The sequence below is a fragment of the Mirounga angustirostris genome, unplaced genomic scaffold (genome assembly GCF_029215605.1).
Source record: "Mirounga angustirostris isolate CCGP_5_RB_7025 unplaced genomic scaffold, mMirAng1.0.hap1 SCAF_8, whole genome shotgun sequence".
Classification (NCBI taxonomy): Eukaryota; Metazoa; Chordata; class Mammalia; order Carnivora; family Phocidae; genus Mirounga; species Mirounga angustirostris.
Genome location: NW_026991716.1, coordinates 4,543,909 through 4,567,038, shown reverse-complemented (window position 1 = coordinate 4,567,038; position 23,130 = coordinate 4,543,909). Strand labels below are relative to the sequence as shown.

General features: G+C 44.3%; 1 protein-coding gene across 1 annotated transcript in view; it reads right to left on the bottom strand.

Annotated features, from left to right (window-relative positions):
* Positions 1-22,569, bottom strand: part of DCDC2 (doublecortin domain containing 2) — a 170,439-nt gene extending 147,870 nt beyond the window's left edge. The window contains exons 1-2 of the mRNA XM_045865945.1: positions 22,277-22,569; positions 16,552-16,606 (exon numbers count right to left, since the gene is read on the bottom strand). Of these exons, the coding sequence (XP_045721901.1) occupies positions 16,552-16,606; positions 22,277-22,569 (348 nt within the window). The remainder of the gene's footprint in view (positions 1-16,551; positions 16,607-22,276) is intronic.
* Between the last annotated feature and the right edge of the window lie 561 nt (positions 22,570-23,130).

Below are 23,130 nucleotides of genomic sequence, written 5' to 3'. Positions count from 1 at the left end.
TAACTGTGGTCCGTTACTGTCACTTGGATGCATGTCTATCATTCTTGCTTAAAAAAGGCTAATCCCTATTTTTCATTTTCCATCCTGTTCAGCATCTGGCACATGGAGACCTCTACTTAATGTTTCTTGATAACTAAAGTGCCAAGACAACACTTCTTTCCGCTTTCCAATGAGGAAACTGTACTTTAGGTCTCAGCATCAGAGTTGGAACTCAGGCCTCTTTTGCTCCAAAATTCATGTTCTTTCCTCCAGGCCATGCCATCTCTCCACAATCGTGCTAACCTGAGACATTCAAATAAAAACAGATGGCCATTCCCTTACTGATGGAAGGATATAAGTTAAGACCTGGAGCCTTCATCCAGGGTAGATAAGCTTTGTCACCCAGAACATACGTAGATAATGGAGTAAGCCAGGAGACATACAAAATAAAACAGTAACACGCTGTTACTCCCTCGGCAGAAAGACGCATTTCTTGGAAATGCCTTCACCAAGTTTGTGTGTTGGTTTTCCTGAGCATAAAGTATCATATTGGGAAGAAAAAGCAAGTTCCATTAGATTTTTCATCAACTTGGGTTTCTGGAAACATTCCTTGGAAAGAATCCCACTGCATTTCTGCTTCATTTCAACTCCTCACTTTCGCCTTGCAATCACACAATTATAAAGGAAAGCAGGAATGGTGACCACTCAGAACCACAGACACGCTGGACGGAGACAGACAGCTTGGGCAACACTCCACGTCGGTCACCTCAATTCCAAACAGAATGGGAAATTGAGGAGGAATGCCTGCCATCACCCCCAAACTGTAAACAACCCATTTCTATGATTCGTCTGGGTTTTACAAGAGGTCTAGCTTACTTGGCGCTTTAATTACATTCAGGACAAATAGTTCAAGGAACCAATGAGATGACACAAAATCAGCCCCCCACCCCCGAAACAGTGAGGGGAGTTTGTATACTTAGAATGTTCCAGTTTCCTGCACTATCCGCTCTTCTACCAGCACGTATATTCCTCCTGCCAAAATGAAGACATGAATGAATAACATGGAGAGGGGTTGTTTGTGTTCAAGTTTCCACACTGTGTTCCTTTCCATTTGACTGTAGTGCTTACATAGTACGAAACGCTGAAGGAAAAAGAAAACACATTTATTTAAAGAAAGCAAGCCTCTTATCCTTTCTTGGATATGGAGAAAAAATAGCTACATGAACCTCCAAATGAAAAAGGATGGTCCCTCATCCACTGTCAGTCCCAACTAACGTCTTTAGCAAACACATTACCAGGGATTGCAGAATTATTTAACGGTTTTTTAAAAAGTTCCACTGCACAATGTTTAGAATTACTGTACCCCAATTAGCAATAACCATGCAAGGACCGTCTAGTCAATCCCCGGCTGATCCCTCCCGGTATTGCTTTCATTATGAGCACTCAGAAGAATAATTGTTTGGCTGGCTTGTTGTTGCAATTAGGTTTCCAGGTTACCAACTACCAAACAACCCCGGGGTGAATGTAACTTCTAGACATGCTTTTCCAAAGACTCCAAAACCTGCCCGATGCATCAGAAGATAAATTGTAATCTTCACACCCATAGGGAGTAGTGTAATAAATCCAAGTAAAGGGTCACCCTGTAGAAACAGTATTGGTTGGGGGCACGTGGGTGGCTCAGTCGTTAAGTGTCTGCCTTTGGCTCGGGTCATGATCCCGGGGTCCTGGGATCGAGCCCCGCAATCGGGCTCCCTGCTCAGCGGGGAGTCTGCTTCTCCCTCGCCCCTCCCCCTGCTTGTGTTCCCTCTCTCGCTGTGTCTCTCTCTGTCAAATAAATAAAATATTAAAAAAAAAAAAAAAGAAACAGTATTGGTTGGGCAATCTTGCACTAAAGAGTCATTCTGCCTGGCTTCGAAGGAGGAGCGATTCGGCCTTCCTAAACTATCTGAAAACTTGGCCTTTTAAAATCGGCCACCACGAAGAACGCTTAAGAATTTTGATCCTTGAAATTCGCTTTGCTGGTATGTAATCAGGCTACCTTCCTGATTTGAGACTGGGCCATCTCTTCCTAGATTACTGGGTACAGATAGGATCCCACGATTCAAGAGGAAGAGAGAATTTGGAAGGAAAGAGAGCCCAGCCACCGGGGGACTGGGAAATAGGACCCACGAGGAAGGGTTTTAAACGGACGTCATTCAGTCTGAATAAGAGAAGGCTAGGCTGTGGTTGAATCTGATTGTTCTACACTGTGATGAACTGTTCCCCAGCACAGAGGTGCCCAGCTGAGTACCCAAAAAGCTTAAATTGCAGTTTTCCAAACTAGGTATTCCCATCATTAAAATGAATCACAGTGGAAAGAACTGGAGCATTTTCTCTACTCCACAAGTACAATAGTTGGGGAGAGAAGGAATATTGAAATAAAAGGCTCTTCCTGTGTTCTTTCCAGATCCATGCTGACACCTGTCAGTGCCCCCTCCTGTGTCCCCAGCTCTCCAAATTCCCTCCCATCTTTTACTCAAGCCACCACTGTAATCTCACCCAGGCTATAAGGTCTTTCCTACATAAGTGAGGATGGGAAGGGGCTCCTGTCTGGGGACGTGTCATTTCCATTGGTTTCCCCTCACTCAGCCTTGTAACGCACACCCAGCCGTTTGGAAATCCAAGTCTTATTAGCTCAGTGTGGTTTCACGAGGCTTCTAACCTTTCTCAGCACCTTCTGCTTACATTACAAGCTCCTAAGAACTGCTAAGGACTGCCCTGCTCTTTTCCTTGATAAGCAACCCAGCCCTGGGGGCATGAGGACCGTGAACCATCTAAAGGAAGGGGCAGGCTTGCCCTCTTGTCCTGCTGATGATTTGATAGAAATAGCTTTATTTTGTAATTCCATGGGAAGTCCCTATTAATTTCTTTAAATGACAACTGACATGTATCAGCTTCTGAAAAAGAAAATGCATCTCCTATCAGTTAGGAAAAAAAATCCTTGTGCGGTTTACATGACAAATGAAACAGACACATTCTTGCTTGAAGTCGCACTTCTAATAAATAGATGAAGACCTTTAATTTATAGGACGTTCTAAATCACCTACACCACTTATCCTATTTGCAGGAAACAGGGAACTACTTTTGTCATATTACTAGTGAAGTTTCCTTCTACAGTGTCTTCTAGTTGGGAAAATTTTTATATCATGTTCCTCAGGATGCTAAAAAAAAAAAAAAGAGAGGGAGAGAGAGAGGAGGAGGAGAGCCTGTGTGCTAGTTCATAAGGTTATCATCAAATCTATGGATGCCTGAGGTAAGCAATAACCATATCTAAATGTTGTAAGCAAAAGAGATTTCCGGTGTGGCAGATGGCATTTTCCAAAAACGGCCACAGCAATATTTCTGGCCCACTTCTTTTTCTAGAATCTCGCCACTCACCATCAAGAGGTAAAGTCTATTTCCCCTCCCTGAAAACCTTGGACGGGACCTTGCACTGACTGGAAGAATGCAGTGGAAATGACTCTGGATTTCTCTCCCTCTTTGTCTCTCTCTATCCCCCCCTCTCCCACGCTCCTCTCTCCTCCTCCTTCCTCCTTCTCCTTCCTCCTCCTTCTTCTTCTTCTCTCCCTCCCTCTCTCTCTCTCCCTCTCCCCCTTCTCTCTCCCTGCCTCCCTCTCTCTCTTCCTCTCCCTTTCCTCCCCCCCCCCCCGTCTGTGTCTGTCTCCCCCCACCTCTGTCCCCCTCTCTCCCTCCTCCACTTCCTCCGCCCTCTCTCCCCGACCCTCCCTCCCTCCCTCTCCACACTTCCAACTCTGTGAAGATGCTCCATCTAGCCCACAAGGAGAGACCACATGGGACAGGGCCGGTGAGGAAGAACTAAATAAAGCCCAGCCGATGATCCACATTAGCTACCACTCACGCGAGGGAACAAGCCTTCGAAGGATTCCAGCACACTCCAGGCATGCTGGGGCACAGAAAAGCTCTCTCTGCTGTCCTCTCCCTGACTCCCCGACGACGCACAGGACCCACAAGCAAAATAAGTCCTTGTTTTGATGCTTCTAAGTGTCCTTGTTGAAGAACAACGCCAAGACCCAGTCACACACACAAGTTCATTGTGTGCTATTTTATCTGCTGATGTAGTTCCTTTTTCGTGTATTTATATGATATTCATCTCAACCGTTTATCAGGCATGGACTCCATGGCCACCCCAGTCAGAGGGAGTGATAAGTACCCCGCAGCACCTGTTGAGGGCGGGTCGTCCACGGAACACCTACAGTTACATTTTGCCCTTTTGGCCACCAGCCTGTAAAAGCAGCCAGTCTGAAGTCTTATTCCACGGGCCCGATGAGCCCTGAATGACATCACGGCGATGGGGCACGACACCCATCGACTGAGTTCAAACCGTGCGCTTGGCACAGTGCTGAGAGCTTAATATATCTCTGTGCGTCTAATCTCCGCCACAGTTCTTTGAAGAGGTATTATTATGATTTCCACGTTTCGGATAAAGAAAGTGAGGTCCACAGAGACCAAGTGAATTACACCTTGAGATCTTGGGGGGGGGGGGATGCAATTTGTGTCCAGCACGGATGCATGCCCTCCTCCCTTCTTCCCATCCTGAAGGCTGCTGTGTTAGCTGTTAGTCAAAACATCTGGTCAGAAGGTTTGCCAAAGAGACCGAATGGCCCTTTGGCAGTAAACACGATGACAATTAAAAATTCATTCATGGTTCTTGGTTCGATGTCTCCTTCTCTGACCTCTTTGCACCCTGTGGTAAATTTCCATGTAAAAATATTTTAGGTTTCCTGGGGGAGCCGTTTTATAAGTAGACATGCCAAAGCCATTTCAAGTGCTGTATTGGAAACATTCAGCATAAATATCCTGTCCTAGAGGGAATATTAGCAAAGGTTAAAAAAAAAAAAAAAAGACCATTGAGAATACAACTAAAATAAAGCCAGGCAAGATCCCGTGATGAACGAGAACTTGTTCAAGAGTATGAAGGCTATTGAAAGAAAATCGTGCCCCTTTTCCGGATTCACTTATATATCTTCTCTTTCCTAACATCATTAAAGCAAAGGTAATAAATAAATAAGACCCTTGGCCCTCTCAGTGCCCTTTCAAAACCAAAAAAGACACAGTTGGTGCCTCTCAACTATGAGCTCTGCCGGACCGTGTCTTGGTCACCAGTTTCTTCCTCTGCAAAATGGAAAAGTAACAATCCCCACTGCATACGGTTGTTGTGAGGGGCCTGGAACACTACTAAGCACACAGTAAAGAAACCCTCTCTCTCTCTCCCCACATCCCTCCGTCTGTCTCTTGCTCTCTCCCTATGGTGGGCTCTGGTTTTATACAACTCCCAACATTTGGGTCGGCTCCATGTCCACACAGTTAAGACTTCAAGTACTTCTGATTGTCACTGTTATTAAGGAAAAAGGTGGGGGGGCACCTGGGTGGCTCAGTTGGTTAAGTGTCTGACTCTTGATTTCTGCTCAGGTCGTGATCTCAGGGTCATGGAATCAAGCCCCGCATCAGGCTCCTTGCTCAGCGTGGAGTCTGCTTGTCCCTTTCCTTCCCCCTCTGCCCCTCCCCTCACTCTGTCTCTCTAAAAATGAATAAATAAAATCTTAAAAAAAAAAACAAAAACAAAAAAACATTCTCCCTGTCTCCATGAAGGGGAGTCTATCTGCCCACTGATGATAGAACCGTCTATCCAGTTGCCAGAGCCAGAAATCCAAGAATCATCCACTAATCTTCTCTTCATTACTCCCACACCCAATGAATCACGAAGTCCTGCCTCTCAAATCTGGTCCCTCTACCCTCTCCTCAGCCTCCCCCATCGTGAGCACCATGTTCCTGCCCACTGAGTGGTCTCCTGGCCTCCCGCCTGGCTGGGGCAGCAAAAGCCATCTTGTCGACTCCCTGCTGAACCCCTTCTATAACTTCGAATGGTTTTAGGAGAAAGTCAAAGCTCCTTTGAAAACCCTTTATCGCTGGGTCCCCCTATACCCCCAGAGTCTTGTCTCTCACAGACCCCATCCCCTCCCTGCCACCCCAGTGCCTTCCGGTTCTTCAGCCAAACAGAATTGGTGTGAGTTTCTGAGCATGCCCCATGTTCCCCCATCCGCTGAGACCTCCTCCTCCCCTGTCGGCCTGGCTGACCCCGCTCATCCCTTTAGAGCTCCACTGAAAGGCCATTTCTTCCAGAAAATGTTTCAGGAGTCCCCTGGCTCTGGCCCCTGCCCCTCTAAGACCCTGCGCTTCCTGGGCTGCCTGCTCTGTTAAGATGGCTTGCTTGCCTCCACCAGACAATAAGCTCCATGAAGGCTGTGACCTTGTCTGGCTTCCCTGCCGTTGTAAACCCAACTTAGCATGATGCCTGGCACATAAATAGGGGCTCAATACTTTTTTTTTATGAAAATTTTGTGATACTAATATTTTTACTACCAAAAAGAGCCATAAAACTTGTGTTACTCCCTAAAGCTCCCAACTTTCTCCTCCATGAAAGAAGGCCTAAAATAATAGCAGAGACACAGAGCAATTCATCTCCAGACTCCCCTTTCCCAAGCCCTGCAAACACAGCCCATCTGCTGTGAGTACGAGAAGACTATCATTATGATTTTACGATTCTGCCCCTATACTCAGAGTAGTCACATGGTGTCTGGGACACACAAGCTAAATCAGCATTGCTACCAGATTAGATGTACACATCCAGCCAAGACTGTCTACGAATGAATACATTTATAGTAAGCAGGGGACATGTCCCGTTGACACCAAATTTGATGCAAACAACTCTACTAACTTGATACCAGAAGGTAGAGCAAAGGGAACTCCCAAACAGATGGAGAATCATAATTTGAATATGGTCATATGGAACCAAGTGAATTAGGGAGGTGGGGGAGGTGAACAGCATTTAGAAATACATTACAGTCACTGAGTTAAAATGCTGGAAGTTCCCAAGGACAAATTACATCCCCTTTACTTCATTACATCCAGACCCATACATATGTGATTAGGTAGATTAATAGGTGAGAAGAGCCAGAGTTAATCAATATTATTGATAAAATAACTGAAACAGGAATAACACAAGTGAACAGCAATCTGACCAAGAGAAGCATCGCTTCACAGAAAGGTAATTTAATTCAATTTCCATATCGTCTTTGACTAAATTAAGTATCAGCCAATTGAGCATTCATGAGAAACAAGCTATCCATTTGCAAAAACCATACTAAAAGAGTCTCTTTGCTATAGTAATATATATATAAATATAGTAAAACATATGATATATATATAATTTTAAATTGAGATTTCCAATCACTTTTTTAATCCAGTTTTCAAAAGCAGGGGTGGGAGATCCCATGCTCCTTAATGCAAAACTTGTAGCACTAGAAATCGAGCTATCTGTTCACTTCTAGGAAAACAGGCTGTGAAGATGACGTTTGACTAATTAACGTACACTTTACAACATGGGTAATATTAGATGATTTGTTTTATAAAAATTTCTAAAAGTCGGCAGCCCAGTTACATTAGGTCATACAATCTGAAACAGGAAAGATGGCCATGGAAGTTCATAAATCTCTGAAACTCAAGGTGAGAAAACACACACACACACACACATGCACACACACACACACACCAGCACAGACTGCCATTAGAAATTTCCTAGAGAGAAATGTTCCAGGTTAAACATTAGACATTGCAAATACACCAAGTCAATTTAGTTTTCTCTCTCCCACAATCCCTTCCCACTTCGAGTTTTGTCCCCAGCTAAGAGGTGGGCTGAAATCAACCTTATTTCAACAAACCAAACATCCAAACTATGTAATCATGGGATGACATCTGAGCTTGATCTGGCTGGCTGCTTACAAAGGAGTCTTTCACAATGATAAATGGGAGTTCTCACTAAGGCACACCACCTACATACTTCCTGCTGAAATCAACCAAATGCAAATAAATAGCCCCCTTTTTTTTAAGTTGGCTCCATGCTGGGTGGGGAGCCCAACACAGGGCCTGAACTCATGGCACTGAGATTAAGACCTAAACCAGAATCAAGAGTCAGACTCTTAACCGACTGAGCCCCCCCAGGCACCCCAGTAGCCCTATCTTAAAAAAGCACTGTCATCCATCCATTTTGAAGTATGCTGAAATGTGTTATTTTATATATAAAGATAAGACTAATAGCCTGCTACCTACCTGCAAGATAGAGAACTTTACAGGTGTTTTTCCAGCATGGTGATAGAGGCAAGCTAAATTACGCATACACTCTCACCCATGCCTTCACCAGCACCACACTTGAGAGGGCTGTCTGGGGCCACAGACCTAGCAGAACTAAGAGGCCCATGGGGCCCAAGCACAAGTCCCTAGCTTCATTCCCATTGCTAATCCACCAGCAGAAAGTCCAAGGACTTATTGCTGTTCTGTGCTAGCTGGATCTTTGAAACAGTTTCTACAAGTGACCCATGTGAGAGTAAAATGGGAAAAGTAAACACACATGGACACTTTGTTCTAAATTAAAGAAAAATAAAATTTAAAATTAGGCATACACTGACAAGCTTCAATACCATAATCAGAAATCAATATATCGTCACAGATGATGATGTTATATGCTTGTTTCACATCACTGATTCCTCTGAGTTTCACTTCTCTTATTCCTTTAACATACCACCCTCTTGGGTTTTCTTTTCCAGACTTACATTGTGTGGGAAAAAACTGAAACATCTCTCAGGATGGTTGCTGTATCTGTTGAGGATGCTAGGCTACCTTCACTCCAGGGCCTCCTCCGTGGAGGGGTGGGACAACCCAAGCATGGGTCTTTCTGGGTTTCCCAGGAAGGCTCCCACAAAACCCCAGATCAGAAGGCATTTTGAAACTCATGTCAATCTCAACTCAGCTCTGCCATCTTGGTATGAAACTGAGACGTGCAAGTCAGAAGAATGGGTCTATCATTAGAAATAGGCAGAAAGGAGACATGACCCTTTCAGTAAGTGTTTAGCAGTCTTCACCAATTTTTTTAAAAGTTTTCTTTCAATCTGACTCAAATTCTTTAACCCTCACCCTATAGTTCAATTTTGTTTCCCCCTTTTTGGTACCCAGCTGTGATGGAGAAGAGCTAGTCACCATATTCTTTATAAGTACTGAAGCCAATTATTAATTAGGTCTAAATAAATCATTTTCTCCCCTTGAAGTAACAATCTCTGGTATTATGTTTCAATCTTTTTATTCTTTTTGGTGTATCTTATCTCTTCAAATTCTTTTCAGAGTCCTCTTACAAAAATTACCTTGTTGTACTTTCTGATCTGCACATGGTTAAGTGTCTTTTTATCTCTGTACGGAATCTAGCCCATTGCCTGACATTCAACAGGCTCTTGATAAATATCCTTGAGAAAATATGAAATCATTCATGAGCAGTATTCAATAAATGGCTGAGCATAATTTATTTGTCTTCCTTGGCTATACTTGGCTATTTTTTCAGTCACGCTTTCCCGATTATTCCTACCATATGGAAATCATCAAACTTTCATCACAAACAGTCCCTTTGACCCTACCAGAAAACTCAATAAGCTCCTTCTAACAATTATCCTAAAATGTGAATCTAAGTATTGATTTTCTAGTAAGTGCACAACTAGAAGTTTGGTATACCTTGGCAGAACTTCAAATCATAGTACACATTCCTAAAATTTCATCTTGTATGTGTCTGAATCCCATGCAGTATAAGAACAAGAAGTTTTTCTCTGTTCAGTAGGTTTTGTTGTTTAGTGGGGACTTAAATGTCTTATTACGAATAGTTTGACACTTCAATTAAGTGGTATTTTTAAACACATACATTTAGTTAGCAATTTATTTTATTAGATGCTTTTTCTTTTCTCTTCTTAAAAGGCTGGTAATTCTTTTCAAAAGGTTTATTATAGGTCTGCCTTTGCTCAGAACAGCTTATTACTATAAATTTAAAAATTATACATGTTCTAATTACATGTCTTTCACTTTCACACTCAAAATCATGTCTAAGTTCCAAATAGAGAATACAAAATATTTGGAACAAATGTCATGATTCATGCTAATGGACAAACTAAAATCACCAACCTTTTAGCTTCTGATCAGAGCTAATTAGGATTATTAACAGATAGTTTTCATTAGACCAATATTTTCCTGATTGACATAAATACTTTCTCACTCTTGTTCAAACACACACACGTACACAGCTCAATACTGAGAAAAAAGTAAAACAAGAAAGTGTCAGGGGAAAATGAAGTATAGCCAGTTGTTTTTTGATAGAAAACTGTGTCTTCATAGAGCCTTGGCAAGGTCATACTCACCTTGGAATCACCATGACCACTGATGGGAACTAGCTATCCTTGAAAAAACACCTCTTACTTAGCAGTGATATTAGAGAGGTGGGGGAAGGTAAGAAATAAAAGATAGGGGGGGCCTCAATTATTGTTGGAAGAACTCACAGATGTGGGTTTTCTCTTCTTTGATTCTTCAATAAATTAGTAAGCCTGTCTAACATAACCTGGAAATCTTTCCCTAAGTTAAAGAAAGAAATATTTGGGACTTTAACTATACAGTAGCTCCCCCTTTGAACCCAGAATTCCCAGGCTAAAGATTAGTGAGTTAAACCACAGAGCCCCATGCCTTCCCCACAGCAAGGTTAATAATTACACCCCATTTAATGTCTAGAATCTCATTTCCAAACAAAAGCCTTTAAGTAGCAAATCTCATAGTATGTTTCATTAGCGAGTATACCTAATGATTAAGCTGAAATATGAAATTTTAAAAATTATATTCAAAACCTCAAAGATATGCCCCAGAGTAACCTACTTAAAGTAGGGGCAACCCCCTTACCATAAACTTTTCCATTTTGATATTCCAGAAATCTCTCTTCTGATCTCTCCCCCTCTCCCAGGTGCTCCTACAAGTGTTCCTCCCCACTAAGAAGAAACAAAGTTTACCCAAATTCTCCATTAGTGAAAATCTAAGATGAAGGACATGGATTCAAGAGAATTCAACCTGATGGCTTATCCAACAAGGAGGCTCCCACTTCCTCAAAAAGGCATTCACTGGGTTCTAGTTCAGATTTTAATTTGCAGATCTCTTTAAGGCCCCACTGCTCAAAACTACAGAGAGCATACTTCTTCATGGACAGACCACTTAGACTAAGGAGAGCCTGATCTTCTGCCAGTCATCAGGTGCACGTGTCTGGTACCTCCACTAACATGTGAGAAAGAGCAGATAAAAGAAGGAGAAAACCAAACAGATCCTTGATTTTTTTTCAGAAATATAAATGTGAGGAACAGGCAAAAATCATCTTTTCTGCTGACTCTGAGAACACAGACTAGCAAGATTCAAGAAAAGAAAGCTCCAGGTTGTTCTGTATTAGACATCGATGGAAACTGCATGGGAGGTAGAGCAGAGGAGAACCAGACAGAGGGAGAAGAAGACAGAGGAGGCCAAGAAGGAAGTCCAAAGGCCCGAGCCTGAACTGGCCTAAGAGACCAAGGTAAGTTTAATAACGGGGAAGTCTGACATTCAGTTCAAAAGCCATTTAGCCCTCAAAATGAGGGCCTTGAACCAGACCAATGTACAAGTTCTTCAACAAAGATCATTGCCGATGGAGTTAAAAATCAATCCTAGCAAGCAAGAGAGGCTAAAGGGTAATCAAGTCCATGAGGACAGGGGCCATGTTGCTTGGCTCCCAGGGGACAATCAAAGTCTAGCTCATAGCAGTCACACAATCAATCCTTGTGAAGTGAATAACATTCATTTCATACACCTCTCCAAATTACACTGGAGAGACAATAAATGTATCACACAAAGGTTTAACTAAATTTTAGCCCTGCAACAAAATCTAAATAGATGGTGGCCATGCAGACCTTTAAATTATTTGCAACATCCCGCTCGTATGGGAAACTCGGAACAACCAGGCATGCACGAGGCAAAGAGATGTCTCTCTTAACTGTTGGTAAGGAATATTTGAAAGTATAGGGAATTCAAACTATTATCAGCCTATTAACGCTAGGTACTCTGCAGAATTAGCAGACCTCCCAGAGACTTAACAATTTAAACAGGCAGGTCCGATGCATGCATTCAAGCCCAATCAGCTAAAGACTAACCAGTAATGGGAACAAACTCATAGTCTCATGAAATCATATTTACCTACGTGGTGCAGCCAGGGATGGCACTTGGAGAAAGCACAGGACAAGGCTGAGAAAGAGGGAGGAAGGAATCATCTTTTGTAAGGTCTGGCTTTTCCTCGAAGGATTCTGAAGCCATGGCTAAGAGAAGCAGATTCAGTTCTGGATTGACTGCAGTTTGGAGGTGAGATCAGGAGAAGCGGAGATTAACTAGGGGTTTTTATGAGGTGAGGACAGTTGAATAATTAAAGATCTCCCAGGAAAATATGGGCTGTGCAAAGCAGGCCTGGACCGTCAGCAGTGAAAAAGCAGGAACCACTTAGAGAGGGGTCCCACGACCGTGGGAGAAGCGATGTCATCGGCTAACTTTGTAGCTGGCTTGCTGCGGGTCCATCCTTCAAGCCCGACTGAAGGCAAGGCTGTCTCTGTCTCTCTTCTATCCCAGCTGACTTCCACTCCCTCGGTAAGAGACAGGCTTTGACTCTTACACAGATGTGAGTATTAAATAATCCCCCCTAATCAAGTTGTAGAAAGGGACATTCTCAAAACCTTCATCTAGGAGAAACAGGCGAAAAATGAACAATCCTGACCCATAACCCGAATCCCATCTGCAGTTCCTCGGTCCTCCGAGCAAAGCTCTAGCCCAGCACCTGCGCCCTGGGTAACAATGGTGGGTTTGCTTCCTTGTCTCCTCCCCTGGACTCTACACTCCTCAAGAGGAAGAGCGGTCAAGTCTTCATTCCTGCCTGGCGCCCCCCACGGCCCCCAGCCCAGCACACGTGCTCCAGAGCCAAGCCGTCTGCTAGTCCCCTTCTACATGAATTGCACCAAGGTCTCTCACACGGTGAACCAGACTGTGCACTCCAGATGACTATTAATACCATCCTACTCTGAAGGATGCGCTACACAGGGCAGGATGACCGGTGAGATCGACAACTCTATGTCAAAGAAGGGAGCTTCCATTTGAAGGGTTCACAAAACAACTTTGTTGCAACATGATGGAGTCAAGAGCACATCAACAGCCCCACACAAACTGGACTGAATCCCTACCAAATCGAATCATTTATCGTCTGGTACTAGAGATGGGCATGCAATCGCCTTTTAGCAAGACTATAAATTCCTGGGGGTGAGAGGTTATGTGTGTCTTGCTGAGCTTTGCCCCCAGCACTCTGTGTTGCACGGTATAGACTTCCAATCCCTTGAAGGCAAAGCGGATGAGGTGGAGAAACAAGAAGCTCATTCGGTTAAAGCGAAAGGGAAAGAGCACAGTGGGGCCGGTAAGGAAGAGGAGAAGTATCCCGTGTGCAGATTAGAGGTTTCTAGCACTGGAGGACAGAGGACTCCCACAGCCGGCTTAGGTGGCCGAGGAAAGAGAAAAGCTGGTTGAGTTGACTTGGAACGTGGAAGCATCACAAGAGATCTGCACCCGGGCTGAGAGGCGGGGAGAAGGAAGCAAAGAGAGGACCAGAAAGACATAAATAAGAGATGAGCTGCCAAGGTCAGAAGATGAGCAACCCATCTTTATTAAGACCACCACTGATGGAGGGAGTGTGGGAAGAAAGATGAGGAGACGGCTATAGAAAACGCATGAGGACTGGGGGCATGAGTACAAGCTGATCTAGAAGCTTCCTTTATCTGGATATCAGTAAAAGCAAGACCCGCATATAGGGAGACAAGGGAATTCTGCTTTGAGCCCACCGTGCTACCCCATCTTGGAGCAGGTGCAAACCCCCACAGAGATGCCTTCTCAGTTTCTAATTCTTTTTTTTTTTTAAGATTTTATTTATTTATTTGACAGAAAGAGACACAGCGAGAGGGGGAACACAAGCAGGGGGAGTGGGAGAGGGAGAAGCAGGCTTCCCGCTGAGCAGGGAGCCCGATGCGGGGCTCGATCCCAAGACCTGGGATCATGACCTGAGCCAAAGGCAGACGCTTAACGGCTGAGCCACCCAGGCGCCCCTCAGTTTCTAATTCTTATCTCCTTTTTCTTCTCCCCCTTTCCTCCTGCCATCCGAAGTGTTGGCCAAATAACTAACCCATGCAGTTCTTTGGGGTTAGTGGAAGAGGTCCATTAGAGTTCTGCCTTTCTCTGTCCTGGTGATATGGCCACGGAGAGGAAGAGGAACAGGCCTGGCTGTCCTTTCAGTGTCTCTTCGAAGATGAGCCTCATGGAACAGAAAAGCAATGGCAGAAACCACAGAAGGACTTCAAATGTCAAGGTGACATGCACACTCTCATTACTGTGACCTGTGATCAGCAAGTGGATACCATTGTGTCTAAATTATTAACTAGCTACAGAGCACCCAGATCATACTGTGGACTCGGGTGAGGGTGCTCTGGAGAAGGGAAGGAGTGCGGCTAACTCCCAGTACCCACTGGCCGGGCTTCCTGCCCCGTGTGCGAATGAGCTGCAGGGGCTAGGACACAAAGCTGCACATCCTGCAGAATGCCTCTGAACTATAAAGGGTCTTTCTAGAGTACCGTGTGCTGGGGATTCTTAGAATTAATATGTTTAAGCAATGAGGATAACTGAATCATGTAGGCTGGTCTGATGGCCTTAGTATGTAGCCCAACACGGACAATTCGAACAGTATGACATTATCTCGGTTTTGAGGGAAATGCCTCCAATTTTGATAAGTAACATACTCACCCTTTATACTGGAACGTCTCTGAATAAGCATGGTATGTGCTCGTACTGCGCTGAAATATCCCCCCCTTGAACCTACTCTCCACCCTCCGATTCTATGTATCCATGTTCTAGACCCACTTCAAGAATTCTCTGAATCTCTCCCTGTGGCTGGGAGTAAGATATGTTATCTTCCTCCAAAGAATAGTGGTCATCAATCGCCTCTGACAAGGGGTGCCATCTTTTCTTGGCACTGAATGAAATCACTGCCTTAGATCAAGAAAATGCCATCTATGGGGCTCAGTCGTTGAGCATCTGCCTTCGGCTCAGGTCATGGTCCCAGGATCCTGGGATCAAGTCCCACATGGGGCTCCCTGCTCAGCGGAGAGCCTGCTTCTCCCTCTCCCACTCCCCCTGCTTGTGCTCTCCCTCTCTCACTGTGTCTCTCTCTGTCAAATAAATAAATAAAATCTTCAAAAAAAAAAAAAGAAAAGAAAATAGCCTCTGTAGTTTTTGTGAAAGGCCAGTGTCTATCAAGTCTGTTCTCAAATTTTGAACACAGATAGTCCTCTAACTTTAAACTTGTTGAATTCGAAAAGTTTAATTGTACATCGGTTGTGGAAAAGAGAGAGGTGTTTCCCCACAGTAAGAATTACACACATAATAGGTTCTCAGAACAGCTCACAAAAGCTAGTTCTCTACCTCAAACAACAGGAGTAATACTGTAGAACCGAGAGTTAAAGTGATATCTTTATGAGAAAATGCATTCACACTTCCCTTTGGGGATGCAGGGAACCCCAAAACTCTCCCTTTCTGGCAATGAAAGTAGGAACTCCTCTTGTTCAAAGCAGGTGTTGGGTGTGGTCTTGGTATGGACTTTAGGGAGGAGGGTCTCTGTGCTAAAGATCAAGACCAGGAATGCAGGGAATGAAATCATCCTTGGCTAGACTGGGAGGGAGGGTTGGGGAGGACAGAAGGGGGACAGAGGGCTTCAGGGAGGAGCGGGGCTTGGGTAGTCGAGGAGCACAGACACACTGCCTCTCACCACCTCTCTCATCTCCTCTGCATGCCCAAATTTCTTCTACTTCTTTCTCTTTAAGTCCTCTGGAAAGCTTTGTGGGGAAGGGTGGAGAAGAATTGAAAGGTGACAGCAGGGCCTATGCAGTTAGAAGAAAGGAGAAGAGGAGGGGTTCACCAGTGAGAAATAAAGTGCAAGAGATGCAGTCTCCTAGCTGGAGGGAAGGGGTGGGTTTCTCACATGTAAGATGTGCATCCATCAGTCAGAACCTTGTCTGTGGGGCTGGTGTACAGACCCGCAGGTAAGAGACACCAAGAGCTACTGATCCTCAGCAGAAGAACACTCAGCACATAATTAGAGTCCTTGTGAATGCTTCCCCCTATGAAGGATAAGCTTTTTAAGGAAGTGTATTTGAAAAATTTATTGCACACCTGTTGCACGTTGCCAATGTCTTCATCAAAGACGTAGAATCCAGAGCACCAGAACAAATATATGCTCATTTTTAAAGAATTCACACACCTCAAATTCTATCACAGAAATTTGGCCTTGGTCACCAATTTCAAGCAAGGTAGCCTGCTTTGAACAGTTGCACATCCTTCAAACAAAATTCCATCCAGAACCAATGCACTGATGTACTTTTTACTACTTGCTACCAATTCTAACTAGTGGTCATTCTTCAGCTATAACATAAGCAAAACCTGGAACATGTATATCTTTGTCCATAAATGATTATTAGAATGCTGTCCAAATTCTAAGACATGCTATAAGAAATACAAAAATGGCATTGTTATTTATTTGAACCTTCAAAATATTGTTTGCATTACCTCTGTATTAACAACTTCCATAGGTCTCTTCTTCATTTCTCCTATGTCCAAGTAACTGGGGGAGGAAAACAAAACAGTAAGGGTTTCTTTTATTGCTTTTGTGTCAGTTATGTAAATTTCTTACTAAGAATTATAAAAAAGTAAAGCAAGCCATAGGAAATACTTAAGCCTAAAGCAAAAATCAATAGCTAACAATTGAGAGCAATTAGGGTAGTAGGAACTGCTCTGAGCATCACCAACCAGAGCTGATACATGTCCTCTTCACCCAACGTCAATGAAACTGAAGTCTTAGAAACACGTATTTCCTCGAGGGAACATTTCCCCCCACAATGGTCGGCCCCTGACTATCTATGCGGTATTTCTAATTCTTTTTTTTTTTTTTTTTTAAGATTTAATTTATTTATTTGACAGAGAGAATGAGAGAGAGAGCACATGAAAGGGGGGAGGGTCAGAGGGAGAAGCAGACTCCCTGCCGAGCAGGGAGCCCGATGCGATGCGGGACTCGATCCAGGGACTCCAGGATCATGACCTGAGCCGAAGGCAGTCGCTTAACCGACTGAGCCACCCAGGCGCCCGGTATTTCTAATTCTTAAACCGATTTTGATGGAAAGAGCGGTTTGTGTATACAGGGCCTTAACAGCTCCATTAATCACAGCCTTTAGGTCAAAACAAAGGAAGTCCTGGGGCCCCTGGCTGGCTCAGTCAGGTTAAGCACCCAAGGACTCATGGTTCTGTCTCAGGTCATGATCTCATGGTCGTGGGATCGAGCCCCATGGGGCTCTGGGCTCAGCTTGGAGTCTGCTTCAGATTTGCTCTCTCCCTCTCCTTCCTGCTCACTCTCTCTCTCTCAAATAAATAAATAAAATCTAAAAACAAACAAACAAAGGAAGTACCGATAGCACGCCTTAGACCATCTGTGAAAGAGAAGGAAATCCTCATCCCTATGAAAACACTTTCATGATACGGAAATGCTCAGCCATGGGGGATGGTTTAGGCATTGGTTCTGCTAAAATGCACATGGGTGGACTAGTTAACCTCTGGAGACCCCTATTACTAAATTACTACTTGTTATAGATATTAACTAGTGATCCTTCTTTAGCTATAGCACGAGTACAACCTGTAAACCATACTTCAGTCAACCTCAAGCCCTAAGTCCATCACTGTGATCCAGTGCCCCTGTCCTTCACACATAGCAGGTGGTAATAAATGTTCTGATATAAAAAAATAAGTATAAATCTAGCATTTAATTTACAACCATAGATACAAAGATACCTCAACAACCATCGGTGCTGCGTTGTCAAAAAAAGAGTTTATATCAGAATTAATTTTATCTCTGTTTTGTTATTGTTTGCATTTTTGGATAGAATGCTTTAGTTAATCAATACCACTGGAAATTATATTTTTCTTACATAAACGGTGTTTACATAAGGCAAAACTCCCTCTGTTTAGCAATAAAAAGGCTCTTTTGCAAATCTGCAGGGACCGATTTCTGACATAAGAGCAAAACAGCTTAACTGCCATGTGCAGAAAAGTGATCTCAGATCCACAAGATTAAAGAAATAGAGTCAACTTCCAAAAACACATAGGAAAACTTTAGGGAAAATAACTATCTCTAGATTTATAATAAAGGTTTAAAATAAAAGTTTAAAATAAAATAAAGGGCGCCTGGGTGGCTCAGTCGGTTAAGCGACTGCCTTCGGCTCAGGTCATGATCCCAGGGTCCTGGGATTGAGCCCCACGTCAGGGCTCCCTGCTCAGCAGGATGCCTGCTTCTCCCTCTCCCGCTCCCCCTGCTTGTGTTCCCTCTCTCGCTGTGTCTCTCTCTGTCAAATAAGTAAATAAAATCTTTAAAAAAAATAAAATAAAATAAAATAAAGGTTTAATAGCTACCTCAAGTTTAATTATGGTTTCAAAAATATTAGGAAAAATCTGAGTAAAAGAAATTCAAGAAGGAAGTTGATCATTTTCATTTGAATAATTTTTTCTACCATTGCTAAGGTCCCCAACATCCTTTAGAGCCTAAATGACATAAATTACCCTCAATATCTTCTGGGCTTTCTTTTGTTCTGTCAATTGCCCCATTTGTTATGTAAACTTGCAACTGCTAAGCTTCAAATATATTCAGCATTTAAATCTTCTGGGCCTATCATTATAACCATAGATACTACTACTTTAACAGAAATAAATACACTAATCATCTGTCAGCAATGGAAAACTAACCATGGAAACTGTTATGACAAACTCGGGGTTTTTTTGTATGTGAATTAAAAGCAAAAATAACCATGCATGCAGCCACTCTGGAAAACTGTATGGAGGTTCCTCAAAAAGTTGAAAATAGAGCTACCCTATGATCCAGCAATTGCACTACTGGGTATTTACCCCAAAGATACAAAAGTAGGGATCCGAAGGGGTACGTGCACCCCGATGTTTATAGCAGCAATGTCCACAATAGCCAAACTGTGGAAAGAGCCAAGATGTCCATCGACAGATGACTGGATAAAGAAGAGGTGGTATATATATACAATGGAATATTATGCAGCCATCAAAAGGAATGAGATCTTGCCATTTGCAACAACGTGGATGGAACTGGAGGGTATTATGTTGAGTGAAATAAGTCAAACAGAGAAAGACATGTATCATATGATCTCACTGATATGAGGAATTCTTAATCTCAGGAATCAAACTGAGGGTTGTTGGAGTGGGGGGTGGGGTGGGAGGATGGGTGAGCCTGGTGGTGGGTATTGAGGAGGGCACGTTCTGCATGGAGCACTGGGTGTTGTGCACAAACAATGAATCATGGAACACTACATCTAAAACTAATGATGTAATGTATGGGGATTAACATAAGAATAAAAAATAAAAAAAAATAACCATGCAAATCTCTTGTATCTATATAAAGAATGACTTGAAGTTCCCTTTTATTTGCTTTGAAACCGGACCTGTTTTCATCTTTTGAATTCATAGTGCCAAATAAACAAAAGAGAACGTGAGCTACAAAAGTGAGTCTGCAACTTTGAGCTGTTAAGAGATTCCGAAACAGAATTCCATTCCCACGAAACTGCTTTTTATGGGAATTATTCAATTTTAAAAAATCAACAAAAGACATGATGAAACATGTATTGTACATGGACATAGGGATGCTTTATATTTATATGATATTCTGATGTTGACAGAGCGCGTTCACATCCACAGCGCTCACTTTTCTAACGACCCAGGGAGGCAGGCATGAATACACTCCTTGTCCTTATCAGGAAGCTGACTCGCCGGGTCAAGTGGCTTTGCCCAACGATATGCAGCTAATAAACAGCTCAGCATCATGTCTCTCGACTTTTAGTTCTAAGTATCTTCGAAGCACATGGCTTCGTTTAGTTCTGGTCTACAAAGTTAGACAACGTGTGCTAAAGGAGGTTTCCAAGAAGGGAAAACTAATCCCAATGTATCTGTCACCTCACATTAAAAAGAACGTCTAGCAGAACAAAAAGGCAGAACACTCCGAACTCAGTTGAAGCAGATCCAGGAAAGGAAAAAGGATATGAGACATTAGTGATATTTGGGGAAATATTTCTGTATAGTGAAAATTAGAATTCACAAGACTAGACTTTACAGGAAAGACAACTTTTTGCTATCCCGAGGCCCAAGCCGAATTTCAATTAAAATACTATATTAACAACTATGAAACATAAAGTAATTCCGCTCCTAGGTATATAACGCAGAAAAATGAATACTTGTACACAGCAATATTATTTCATAATAACCCAAGTGAAACAATCCCAATGTCTATCAGTGGATGAACAAAATGTGGCATATCCATAACCATGGAATATTCTTCAACAATACAAAGAATGCAGTGCTGATTCACACTACAACATGGATGAGCCTGGGAAACTTTATGCCAAGTGAAAAAGGCCAGAAACACAAAAGGCCACATGTTGTATGATTCCATTGATATGACAAATCCAGAACAGACAAATCCATAGAGACAGAGAGTAAGTAGATTAGCAGTTGCCAGAGGATAGGGAGAAGGGGGAACTGGGAGGAACGGGGTTTCATTTTGGAGTGCTAGAAATGTGCTAACATTAGTTCGTAGTGATGGTTGCACAACTCCACGAACCTATTAAAAACGACTGAAATAGGTAAAGTTTATGTTACGTGAAATATATCTCAGTAAAGCTGTCAATAAAATCCTATGGAATATTAAATTCTACCTGTCCTCCAATACCCACCCCCACCGGAAAAAATGTCCCTCAACTGCAAACTTCCACATAATTTTATTTTTCTAATTGCAGCTGTTCCTTTGTACCTTACATTAAAATGATCGGTGTGCATGTAGTCTCTGTCCTGTTAGATCTCAAACTCTTAAAGACAAGGAGTCACAACTTGTTCATCTTTGTTCGCTTGGCAGATCCAAGCACAGTGTGCTAACTCACTGCCCACCTACTATGAGTGAGCTCCCTGCCAGGAAGTGGGAGTAAGCACCCATCCTGACCCCCTGGGCTTGAAGGTCTAGCCATCAAGTACCTGCAGACAGAGATACAGGCAAATACCTTTTGGTATTTGGAAAAAGCGCTTGAAGGTCTAGCCATCAAGTACCTGCAGACAGAGATACAGGCAAATACCTTTTGGTATTTGGAAAAAGCGCTTGAAGGTCTAGCCATCAAGTACCTGCAGACAGAGATACAGGCAAATACCTTTTGGTATTTGGAAAAAGCGCTTGAAGGTCTAGCCATCAAGTACCTGCAGACAGAGATACAGGCAAATACCTTTTGGTATTTGGAAAAAGCGCTTGAAGGTCTAGCCATCAAGTACCTGCAGACAGAGATACAGGCAAATACCTTTTGGTATTTGGAAAAAGCGCTTGAAGGTCTAGCCATCAAGTACCTGCAGACAGAGATACAGGCAAATACCTTTTGGTATTTGGAAAAAGCGCTTGAAGGTCTAGCCATCAAGTACCTGCAGACAGAGATACAGGCAAATACCTTTTGGTATTTGGAAAAAGCGCTTGAAGGTCTAGCCATCAAGTACCTGCAGACAGAGATACAGGCAAATACCTTTTGGTATTTGGAAAAAGCGCTTGAAGGTCTAGCCATCAAGTACCTGCAGACAGAGATACAGGCAAATACCTTTTGGTATTTGGAAAAAGCGCTTGAAGGTCTAGCCATCAAGTACCTGCAGACAGAGATACAGGCAAATACCTTTTGGTATTTGGAAAAAGCTTTTCCAAGCATTACGCTAATAGCATAAACATGCAGGCGGCGGGAGGAGGGTCACAACAGTGGGGCGTGGTCAGGTCTACTTGGAATGAAAGTTTGGAAGAACTGAAGCAGGTGGAGGGGCCGAGTGCAGAAAGCAGTTTTCTCCTCTGGTGCCTACATAGTATCCAGTACTTCTAAATAATTTTTAAGAAATCGTATTTAAACTCAAGAAAGCAGGTGCAAGACAAAAGAGGAAAGGAAAGACAGGACAGAACACGCTGACGTACCAGCTGGGTCACTGAATGCTTTCCTGAGATTGCTTTCCTCCCGCTACCCACGTGCAATTCCTTCCCCGGGCACACTTTCAAGCCCCCGCCCCAGCTGCGGCGGGAGCCCGGAGCGCGGCATCCCCGCGCAGGCACAGCCCCGACACGCGGGGGCGGGCGGGCGAGGCGGGGCTCCCTCCTTCGCTCGCGCGAACCGCACACTCGAACGCAACCTTCAGTGGCGGGCGGGGGGGCAGGCGGACTCACTTGAGCTTCCTGAAGGCTTCCCGGCCCCCGGCCACGTAGTTGCCCCCGCTCTGGAGCTGCTCTAGCTTCCGGATGCGGTGCCCGGTCCGCGGGGTGTAGATGTTCCTGACGGCCCCAAAGGGCGCCTGAACGCCGCCCGTCACCTCCTTCAGAAAGACGTCGAAGCTGGACACCTTCTTCTCGTGGATGACGACGCGGCGCCCCGCGAAGAAGGGGTCCCCGTTGCGGTACACCAGCACGCTCTTCACGGCCGGCTGGGCGCGGTGGCTGGACCGGGCGCCCGTGCCGCTCATCCTCCCCGCGGGACGCCGCCCCGCCGGCTCTCAGGGGAGGTGCCTCTGCTGCCCGGCGGCCTCACGCACGCACCCCGCGGGGTCGCCTCCTGAAAGCAACGCGGAACACACAAGCCCGCGGTAAAAAAAAGGCCGAGCGACGCGACGGCCGTGCGCCTGGCGCGCTCCCCGCGGACACCTGCGGCTGCGGCGCTCCGGGCCCACGGCCAAGGTAGTTCCCCGTAGTCCGCACAGCCAATCAGCGCTCGCCGTGCTGGAAAAGCGCGCTACGCGCGGAGCCCGGGGATCGCCACCTCCGGACGCGAGCGCGCGAGGGGCTTTCCGCCCGCGAGCCGAGGCGGCGCCGGGGGGAGCGGGGGGCACGCGTTGGAAGGGTGCTCCGACTCCGTTCCTCGCTTCGCCCTCGTGTTACTCTTCAAACCGCTTGCCTCTTCTCGCCTTGCCCCCTCGCCCCTTCATCTCCTGCTTGCTCCCCAAATGAAAGCACTTAGGATTCTGGCTGGAACGGCCCAGGTTTTTATTTGCCGAAAAATAATGGCCGAACGTGCGTTGAGAGAGAAA